This window comes from Thunnus thynnus, chromosome 3 (assembly GCF_963924715.1).
Source record: "Thunnus thynnus chromosome 3, fThuThy2.1, whole genome shotgun sequence".
Lineage (NCBI taxonomy): Eukaryota > Metazoa > Chordata > Actinopteri > Scombriformes > Scombridae > Thunnus > Thunnus thynnus.
Genome location: NC_089519.1, coordinates 35,856,757 through 35,868,040, shown reverse-complemented (window position 1 = coordinate 35,868,040; position 11,284 = coordinate 35,856,757). Strand labels below are relative to the sequence as shown.

Below are 11,284 nucleotides of genomic sequence, written 5' to 3'. Positions count from 1 at the left end.
CACCATTTCCGAAAGCACAAGATGCAACAAACAATGTTTTCTTTTGTTCACAAACCAAAAATATTCAGTTAAGAAGCATTTTTTCATTCTTCAAAAATAACTCACAGCAATTAATTGATCATCAAAATAACTGATGATTAAATTTCTGTAAAGACTAATTAATTAATCGACTGATATTTAAAGTTTATTTGACACATTCAGCTCGTTCTTGATGAGTCTTCGCTGTTAATTTTCACTCATTTTGCACAGAAAGCGAAACGTCACCACCAGATCAGAAAAAACACAAGAAATGACAATAAATGCATTTTATTAAAAACAGGCAATAAGATTTCACTTCATAAACTTACTACCCTCATAGTATAAAAAAACATAAATAATCAATAAGCAAATAATAAAAATATCTTCAATAATAAAAAATGTCTTTAACCCTAACCCTAACCCTATAAAAAATAACCTGCAGAATCACATAAAGTCATAAAACACAATAAAAAACCCGAGTAGAAAAACAAAATAATTCAGAACATCAAAAGACAAACTGTAACTTCATGTTTAAGAAAGTTTGTTTAAACATACAACCTTTTTTAAATAGTTACGTTATTGCTTAAAATTAGAAACAAAAACCTGTATTTTCATTCAGTAGCATCTTCACGTAAAACTGGAGAATGTTTTTGGCTGCATTGATCATTTATGATTGACAGAAAAATACATTATGAGTTGATTTTCAGCAGTAGAGTTAAACAGTAAATAAATGAGACACGTTTGTTGTACAAATTATGTGTCAAAAATACTTTTTCTGGGTTCTGTACATTCATGAATAGCTGCACCTTTTTCATCTGTTCTGAATATCATCATATATATATATATACAGCAACATCAGGAGGAAAGAACACGAGAAGCTCGAAAAATACCAACAGCTGAAAGAGGAGCTAGAAAAGATGTGAGGAGTAAAGGCAACAGTGGTGATCAGAGCAACACCCCAACACTTGACGTGGACCTTGTTGACCTGGGCGAGTTTCACTCATACTGAGGTAGGCCAGCAGCATCAAGGACCTTGCCTAAGGGTCCACACTGGATATGTGTAACCACTGAGCTATCCAGCTGCTATATAATTGGAGCACTGGGGGCTGTGACCCACAAACTGGGAGATTCCAGGTACAACATCTGAGGTCTCAGTCCAGAAGAGCGCAGTCCCAGGAACAGCTAAGATACTGAGCAGAACCCTCAAACCCCCAGCAGGCCTCTGGTAGAGACACACCACCACCGCCCCCATGGGAGGGGGGTATATATGTATATATATATATATATATATATATATATATATATATATATATATATATATATATATATATACAATACAGGTAATCATATAATGATAATCACTGTTTACTAACCATTTCTAACAGTTATACATATCTTGAACAAACTTGCAGAAAACTGTTTGCCAGAACCTTTTATTAAATTGAATTACTATTTAATATTTATTTAATAGTATTTATTTAATATTTTTATTTATTTAATACTATTTATTCATATGTGGCATTCATTTTTATTCTCCTGTTTTATGTATTTTAGTTCTATCGTATTGAACTCTTAAATCCTATTGAAATGTGTTTTTATAAAGTCTGTTTAAGTTTGATGTAAAGCACTTTGAGTTGCCTTGTTGAAATAAACTTCACCTCATCTTATCAGTACAAATAGATTTTCAAATACATAAACTGTGTGTATGGATTTCCATGTAGATTTTGCATAACTAGTAATGGGACTAAAAGTGGGAAATATGTAAACAATAATAACTTATAATCATTACTCAAAGTGCTTTAATTTGTGACCTATATTTTACTTCTGACCGGATGAAACTTCACCGTTCGTTCTTCACCTTGTTTGAATCCAACCAAATTTCCCAATGAGGGGTCAATAAAGTTTTATGTGGTCATATGTGTCCCTGTGGGCTGCAGCCTGTCAGTCATCTACACCAGTGTTCCCAGCAGGAAGGAGAACGACGCTCCCACTGCCAGACCCAGAACCAGGAAGAAGGTCATCAGAGAGCCGGCCGTCTCGCAGTCCTTCAAACGCACCAACCTGACGGACACACACACAGATACAACACATCCATAAGTTTAGAGCTGCAACAATCAACATGAAATTAAGCTTATTATTTTTTTTTATTTTTTTTGTTTCTTTAGTCTTCTCTGACAATAAACTGAATATCTTTGGGTTGTGGACTGTTGGTAAGAACAAAACAACATCTGAAGACGTCGCCTTGAGCTTTGGGAGACATTGATCAACATTTTTCACAATTTTTGGACATTTTACAGACCAAACAACTAATCGATTAATTGATTTGGCTTTACAGCTACAGCAGGACTGCAGCAAAAACACAAAAAACAACAACAAACTTACTGTGGAGCGTAGGACATGCAGAGGCTCGCCAAGTATCCGTTGGAGAAGGAGAACAGGGCCATGACGGTGATGAAGGCGCAGTCGTGACTGAGGACAACGGTGAGTTTGGAGTTCTGGACGTTACATATCATGAGCAGAGGGATGAAGACCAGACGAGACAACACGGCAGCAGGAAACAGAGGGCTCTCCTTCGACGGCTGAACAAAACATCCACAGAGACGTTGTTGAGTTATTGTTGTTGCTGCTTTAGGTTTGGTTGATTGACAACATAATGTAACATTTTTATAAGATACATATAGCATATCGAGATGATTAAGTCCTGGAAGCGTACTCATGAATTTATGAAATTCTGTGATCAAACATAGTGCTATATAATTTATTAGAAAATAACCAATTATAATATATGTTAGTTACAGACTACTTGACTGAGACTGAGAAAGAAATCTTAACATTTGTCTATGATTTTTTATATTTTACAGATAAACATATAAATCGGTCACTCAAAAATAATCAGTGGACCCTAACTTTATTGTTTTAATGTATATCTGCAAAACTCCAACAGGAATCCCATAATGTTTAAAGTGTTTCGTGGACTGAAGTCTTGTGTTTAAGTGTTTTAATGTGGATCTTTCTAGAAGGGAAAGCTGCAGACTCACCCATTGGACGATAGACGGGGCGCTGCGGCCGAGGAAGTCCATGACATTGAAAACAATGAAGCAGCAAACGCAGGTGAAAACTTTATCTGTGAGAGACGGAGAGCAGGAATGAGTGACTGCAGAATACAAAGTACACAACAACAACAACAACAACAACAACAACAACATTACTGCTGTTACTATCTCTTTTTCTTTGACATATGGGGCTTTTCATCCAAACAGTCTCAGAACTAAAGTGCAGCAGCTGGAGAGACGTGTCGGTGTCTGTGTTTGATTGACAGCAGCTGGAGGGGTGTGTCGGTGTCTGTGTTTGATTGACAGCAGCTGGAGAGACGTGTCGGTGTCTGTGTTTGATTGACAGCAGCTGGAGGGGCGTGTCGGTGTCTGTGTTTGATTGACAGCAGCTGGAGGGGTGTGTTGGTGTCTGTTTGATTGACAGCAGCAGGAGGGGCGTGTCGGTGTCTGTGTTTGATTGACAGCAGCTGGCAGGCAGCCGGCGTTACACCGTATGAATGGAGACAAAGTAAACAAACTGCTTATTTTTTGAAGACGACCAAACCAGCATCTAACAGGTGCTAAATGACATTTGCAATGTTTTCATGCTGTTCAATGTGCTGCAGCTGAGCAGCTAATTAGCTATCTAGCCTGCTATCTGACATTAGCGGTGCACTTTTCCCAGGTGAATATTTGTTTGGGGGCTCGTTCAACAAGGTGCAGGAAGACGTGTGTTCATGTTCGTAAGTTAGATAAGAAGGAGACTTTAGCAGGAAAGCTAATGCGGGTTGTTGTTCAGAGTCTGTGGCTCTTGTGTTGTGTAGCAGGATGCAATCAGGCTCAGTGTGACCGTCTGTTCTGCCGATGATGGAACGACATGCTTTATGCAAAGATTTGATTTGCTGTATCAAAATAAGGATTCCAGCTGCATAAGTGGGGAACTAACGGTATTTAATCGGACCAGTATAAAACTAGGGGGCGCCATCATGAATCCAAAGAATTAATATAAATTTCTTCCTTTGGGTTTCTGATTTTTTTTTCTCACAGAACAACTGATTTACAGAGCAGATATGTTGCTGTGGCAGACATTTTTCTTTTTTACATGTGATGAAACAAGACTAGAGCTGACTGATACTGGTTGGTGGCTGCTTTCTGTTAATGTCAGTGTTAATGTCCTTTAGGATGTTGATGTGGTGTCTCACCCCAGGCAGCGTTGTCCTTGTAAACAGTCCTCACGCGGACTGTGATGACAGGAAACACCGCCAGGGTGACAGCGAACACACACGTCACACACAGAGCCATCAGCCAGATCTGGGGGACACACAGGAAGATGTTTTATCTTTGAAAAAGGACACATCTGGAGTCGGGAACAACCTGAGGATTATTAAAACCTGCAACATCAGACATCCTGCACATACTGTGACTTATTTCCACCAAATGTTTCAGTCTAGACAACAAGAAGAGCATGTTGGACAACGCAGTTTACTCAGATAGATCAAAAAGAAATGGTGAATTAGTAAGATGTGAAAACGAGGACTGTAAACTCAACAGTTCCATTAACAAATTAACAAATGAATTAAGTGAATTTAAACGAATAAAAACTATTAACAAGCAAATATATCAAACTTTCTCTGATTCCAGGTTCTTAAAAGTGAGGATTTTATTCTTTTTTCTGTTAAATTTGTAACCTGAACATGTTTTGGACTGTTTTAAGACAAAAAAGGACATTTGAAGATGTCAAGTTAATTAATCAAAAATCTAAATCATATCCAGAGCTGCGACAATTAGTTGATTAATTGATTAGTTAATGGATCAAAAGTGCCAAATATTAGCTTCAGCTTCTCAAACGTAACGATTTTATAAACGTACATGTATATCATAAAGATAAATAGATATCATAAACAGAATATCTTTGGGGGGAGGTGGACAAAAGAAGACGACGAAAGACGTCAACTTTGACTCTTAATTAATCATGAACATCCTTGTCAGATTAATTGATAATGAAAATAATCATTGGTTGCTCTCCTAACTTTCCACATCAGCTGGAACAGACTCGCTCCAACCTTTCACCAAACTCAAATCTTTACTATTATCAGTACAAAAATGTCGTTCTGTGTCTTTTAACAACCTGGACGAATGTTTTGAGAGTAAAAAAACAGATGAAGATGTGTTTTTACCTTTTTGAAGACGGCGAAGACAGACGAGCGTTCCTGACTCTCCTCTGGATCACTGACAGTCATCCCGTTGGCCTCCATGTCTTTGTTCAAACCATTTTTCTCTTAATATGGAAAAAAAAAAAACAGTCAGTGACTTTATCTGAGATTTCAACCTCATTTCACCCATAACTAAAGATCAAAGCAGGTCGTGATGATGATGATGGACGAGACTTAAAGACACCAACCTGTGACGACCTGATTCTGACTTCTGTTCAGATAAAAATGAGCAAATTCCTGCAAAGGAGAGTCGACACTGTTAGAAGATCATAATCTGAAGGTCTGAAAGATGATATTCTACAAGCTCAAGAGATTTGAGTGTGTGAGTGTGTGTGAGTGTGTCTGAGAGTGTGTGTGAGTGTGTGTGAGTGTGTGTGAGTGTGTCTAAAAGTGTGTGTGTGAGTGTGTGTGAGTGAGTGTGTGTGTGTGAGTGTGTGTGAGTGTGTGTGTGTTAGTGTGTGTCAGTGTGTGTGAGTGTGAGTGTGTGGACTCCTCACCAGGTGCGGCAGCAGCAGGTAACAGAACAGAGTCACCAGCGTGGCCACACATGGAGTGATGAAGTATCCCAATGGAGACGATTTTTCATCTGCGTTACCTGCAGAGGAACAGAAATCAGAGTCATCGACACCCAAAGGACCAGTCGATCTGACCGTATCAGAGCCTCATCATGTCATGGAGCTTTCAACAATATCACATGATCCTCATCAGTAGCTGTCATGAAACTGTAGATGTTCGAGCTTTCCATTATTCTCAGAACTTTTACAAGTTCTTGTCCACGTTGGCTTAAAAAGTTGAGCTTTTAGTTAGTTAGCAAACCTCAAAAGCTGCAGAAGAAACAAGTAAGTGGACCCTAAGTTGAGATTGTTTCAAAGTTTGAGTTATTTTAGAATTACATCCTCTGGTGACCAACATACATACTCAGCAGGATATTTTACAGTCGTAAATATAATGTTAATGTTTGTATTTTTACAGACGTACTGTATAAAATAATATGAATTAGAGCTGCAATGATTTGTAGATTAATCGATTAGTTTGTTTCACTAATTTTTCAAGTAGAAACACTAAATATTCTTCGGTTTCAGCCTCTCAACTGTTAGAATTTGCCGTTTTTCTTCATCATATGTGACCGTAAATTAAAAATCTTTAGGTTTTAGATTTCACATCAGACCAAACAAGCACATTAAAAACATCACCGCAGGCTCAGAGAAAAACCATTTTATATATATACTGTAGACTAGAAAATAATCTCACCAGTGGATTTACTGAGGAGGGAGCAGAGCATCGCCAGAGCAGCGAAGGTCCCGGCCAGACCCTGACCGCTCATGAACAGAGTGCTGTAACGAGAAGGAAACAGGCCGACCATGCCGAACAGACTGCCCTGCAGCACCGCACTGAACGCTGCGCGCACACACACACACACACACACACACACACACACACACACACACACACACAGTATTAGTAGTAGTTGTAGTACAGTAGCTGAATGGCAGTAGAAACACGAGTACTCAAAGTACTTTGGTGGAAGTTTATGTGTAAACTCACTGTTGATGAACCAGATGGTTGCCATAGTGACAGAGAAGAAGGTGTCCGGCTGCATGGGGACCTGGACCAGAGCAGCCGTGAGGGTGAATAAGAGGAATATGGCGACGAGGCTGAAGGCCACACGGAGGCGCTCTTTCACCCTGCAGAGAGAGAGAGAGGGGGAAAATAATAACCTTACTGTTCACATTTTCATTTTTCTTCTCCTAAACCTCTCTTTTTTTTACTTTTTGAGATTTTTTTTTTTTTTTTACAAGTGTTCTAAGTCAGATACAACAAACTATCTTAACGTCACTTGTCTTAAATTTCTGGTTTCAGAATTTCTGACATTCGTGAGATATTTGATCATTAGCATCATCGACGGCGAACATACATCCATTAGCATGCTACAGCTAAGTTACAGGTGGAACTCGTAACTAGAATTATTGTTCTGCACCAAGCGGCAACCTCCGGGGCTGAAAAATGAAGCCAAAAACTGCAGTTCCTTGAACGACCACTTGAGGCTCCAAAAGCGAGTCAATCCCCATAGACCCCCATGTTAAAATGCCCAACTTTACAGCAAAAATAAACATGTTTACAGCCTGGTACAAACAACGGTTTTGGTCTCTGTAGCTAATTTCCTCTTTCATGACAACTGTACGGGGGGTGAATTTTTTTATAACTCACCAGTTTAAATTTTATTAAGTCATAAAGTTCTGCATAATGAAGGACATGGCTGCTTTGAGTGACAGGTCTGCCAGCCGCTAGGTGGCTTGTTTCAGCCGTTCGGTCCACCTCTTTGCCCATTTTTGATTGGCTGGGAGTTAGGCGGCGTCAGGCACTGCCAAGATGGCGACGGCCGGAGCGGCTCGCTTTGAGCTTCAAAACCGCTCTTCAGAAACCAACGAGTGACGTCCATATTTTTATACAGTCTATGTTCTGCACGTTGGAGTAAATGGATTATTAAACTTTTTTGACAGTAACTGTTTGGGTCAGGGAGCGTACCGAAGGGTTCGGGATGAATACATATGAACCATTACACCCAGAGTTCCCAGTGTGTCCCAGTCAGTGTCATTAACTCACCACTGATACACGAAAGAGTTGAGCAGGGTGAACAGCAGCAGGGGCAGCTGGGAAAGCAACGCCATCCAGCTGTCATAATTGTAGTCTTTAGTCGGAACACTTGATGTGCCATTAGCGGTGATGTTAGGTAGTGTGAGGCGCTCGTTGAAATACTTTAAGAAGAAGAAAAAAAAGAAGAAGAATCAGTGAACAGCTTCACATTAAATTAACAACTTTATACCTTTTTTTTAACAGTTTGTATTCTTTAATCTACTTTAAAGCCAAATGCTTCCTTAAATGATCAGCATTATGAAGACGAAGGTGTGAGAGTGAAAACCTGAGACGCCGTTATGAAGAAGTTCCAGGGCAGCAGAGTCCCCAGACCGAGCACGAAGATGATGGCGCCTACGGCCTGACCCCTGCAGACAGAAAACACTTTGATGATCAGAGCTGAGTTTAAAAACCATCATTTTATATATATATATATATATATATATATGTGTGTGTGTGTATGTGTGTGTGTGAAAATGTTCTTTATTATCACTTTAATACAAAACATCAAAACTCACCGGTCAACAGGTGTGTTTTTGCTCAACATCCTGCAGCTTCTGTCACGTTTCTGCACAAAGACAATGACGTCAGTGTCAGCCTGCTAATGCGTGTTAATAACACATGTAAAATAACTCAAGTAGATTTAAAATCCACATTATTCTCCACTTATTTTGGTAAAGAGGACGTGTCGTGCACATGTCCAGCTCTATGTTTACCGTGATCACCATCTTAATTTAGTGTGTCAGCAAGCTAACGTTCGCTAATTAGCACCAAACACAAAGTGATGCTGAGACTGATGGGAATGTTATTACAGGTCAGACCCGCTGATGTCAATGATGGAGGTTTAAGAAAAATATAAGACATATGTTCAACATGTTTGTTAGGCTTTAAAATCTACAAAGTGCAATTCTGTGAAAAACACTGAATGTAAAAATGAGATTAAACATGTATTTGTATTCAAGCTTGACCACTTTTAGGTCAATAAATAAATCAATAAAGGGGTAAAATAAATAAAATATTACAATTCCAAATAACTGAAAACATCTTAGAGCAGGTGGAGTTGTCCAGTTGTTAAAGAATTGCAGATGTTCATATTTTATAACTTAATTTTTACTACTCAGTGTCCATTTTGGCTTAAAAGTTCAGGTTCAAAATCCAGAAACTAGAAAACAATCTACACAGCAGCTACTGAATGTACATCTGTATTCCTCTTAATCACGGAGATTAAAGCAAGAAAAGAGTCTGAAAAGTTGTCCAGCAGGAAAAGTTTACAATTTTATTAAATTAAATATTATATGAATTTACTGCTCTATGTCCACAATCAGCCAGTTCAAAGTTATGAATATAGTAGGCTAATATAGTAGGCTGTGTAGAGTGACTACGTGACTTCATCACCATTATTTTCATCGTTGCTATGTATTTTCATTTGATTACGGGATTCCTCAGAATAAAGTGTGGGCGGGTTGTGACTCAGGTTGTGTCATCAGAATCTCTACACGTGGCGTCTCACACACACACACCTCTATATCCTGCCTACATCCTTCAGGTGATATTTAACATATAAGAATCTGTTTATTTAATATAAGTCAGTAACTTGTTTCTGTTTGAACAGAAGCTGAATCCTCTGAGCAGCTTTTAAACTATATAAAGTCTCTGTCAATAAAATGAAAGTAAACTGACAGCACGTTTATTTCAACATGTGTCCCGGTTTGTTTTTTTCTTTTAGGATATTAAACTCAACATGTTGAGTTGTGAGAATCTAACAGTCTGACCGTTTATTGCTTTTATTTTGATTCAATTCAATTATCGGACAAGTTTAAGTATTTAACGCGCCTTCCGTTTAGCGCCTAAAATAAAAACCATGTGTTGAACTGCCAAAACACTAAAATCACTAAAAGCAGGAAACAGTGATAAACACAAGGTGGAAAGAACTCACCTGAGAGTCGGAGCGGGTATTTGTCCCGGGTCGGACCGGTATGGACCGTCTGTCTGTCTGGACCAGTGCTGTTTGAATGAATCAAAGAGGCATATACGGCGGGATGACTCATATGCCCGCCTTCTGCCGGTAAGCAATTTTAGAGGAAGTAAGGGAGCGATTAGATGCGATTCCCGCCAACATGACCCAAATTAGGGGGTACGGTATTCAACCGTAGGGTCGAGCGGAGGTGTGGGGGTTTATGGGCGTATTTATTTGTGTTCTAGGATATAAGATCAGAAAATAACGTTTCATTGATCTGATTCAACGGTTTTCTCACTCTCTAGCTCCCTCGACCACAGCTGTTCTCTCTCTCTCTCTCTTTCTTTTACACCTGGTATTAACATCTGTCTCAGGTGATCCGATCACAAGTGGACAGCTGTAAATACAGGTGTAAACGCACCCAAGATGCATTGAGGACGGATTGAGATCCGATCACTCAGACCACATTTGGAGGTGGTCTGGACCACACGTGGCCACATTATTTCAGTAGTGTAAACGCAATGCATCCTGGGCCACATTGAAGGACCACCTACTCAACTGACGTCCTCTATTTTCCAGCAGACTAGACACAGGACCCTCCGTCCAAAGCTGTTCAACTTGTCTGATGACAGGATAAATAAATTATTTTGTGTTTCATGTGAATTAAAAACATAATCCACCTCCCGTTTCTTCCTGTTTTTCTCGTTCCTCTAAGCGGTTTCCCTCCTCAAAACCACAGTTAGAATAGAAAACAAACCATTAACTTTTCGCTTGTCTGTCTAAAAACATATTTCAGAAGCTAAACGTTGCTGGATAGTTTCCTCTGTCCTGTCAAGTTGATGACTACAGTTTTTAGTTTTACTGCGTTGCTAAACATAATGAACTGAGGATTTATCAGGACGGCTGCTTTACTCCAAACAGTTTCACTGTATGAACCTGGACTGTGTGTTTAACAGCTGATCTGTTGGATGTGTAGAAGGACACAGAACATTCATTAACATTAGATCCTGTCAGTGTGTCAGAGATTTAAATAATCAATGAAGTTATGCTGCTGTATCTTATGCTTAAATACACACAGTGTCTCTGAATGGAGAGATGCATCTCTCTCTCTCTCTTCTCTCTCTCTCTCTCTCTCTCTCTCTCTCTCTCTCTCTCTCTCTCTTTCTCTTTCTCTCTCTCTCTCTATCCCGACGCGGGATATTTATTTACATCCTGAATATTTATCCTGTTATCAAACAAGTTGAACACAGCAGACAAATAACGAACGAATTTGGTCTTTGAAAACAGAAATGATGTCCGTGTTTATTTGCATATAGAGCGGGGAAGTGAGATCCGATCACAAGTGGTCACTCAGGACGCACGTGGAGACGCGTGTTAATAGCAGGTGTAAACAGGAGGACCTTTTTCTCTCGTCTTTTGTAAAATGAGTC

At 39.2% G+C, this 11,284-nt stretch overlaps 1 protein-coding gene across 1 annotated transcript; it reads right to left on the bottom strand.

Moving 5' to 3' along the window:
• Positions 1-281: 281 nt before the first annotated feature.
• LOC137180292 (equilibrative nucleoside transporter 2-like) lies at positions 282-9,909 on the bottom strand. Its single transcript, XM_067585602.1, has 13 exons — positions 9,834-9,909; positions 8,416-8,465; positions 8,184-8,265; positions 7,868-8,019; positions 6,809-6,948; positions 6,515-6,661; positions 5,761-5,858; positions 5,452-5,500; positions 5,228-5,328; positions 4,253-4,361; positions 3,057-3,142; positions 2,401-2,597; positions 282-2,079 (listed from the first exon to the last, which is right to left on the bottom strand). The coding sequence occupies exons 2-13, from the start codon at positions 8,442-8,444 to the stop codon at positions 1,968-1,970; spliced, it is 1,302 nt and encodes a 433-aa protein (XP_067441703.1). The 5' UTR covers positions 8,445-8,465; positions 9,834-9,909; the 3' UTR covers positions 282-1,967.
• Between the last annotated feature and the right edge of the window lie 1,375 nt (positions 9,910-11,284).

Bases quoted from the DNA above. Each gene is read 5' to 3' on its own strand.
- LOC137180292 (XM_067585602.1), bottom strand. From the start codon at position 8,444: ATGTTGAGCAAAAACACACCTGTTGACCG. The intron at 6,662-6,808 runs GTGAGTTTACAC...GTGTGCGCGCAG, and splicing joins AACCATCTGGTTCATCAACA to CGTTCAGTGCGGTGCTGCAG. The intron at 5,329-5,451 runs GTTGGTGTCTTT...TTCCATATTAAG, and splicing joins TCAGAATCAGGTCGTCACAG to AGAAAAATGGTTTGAACAAA.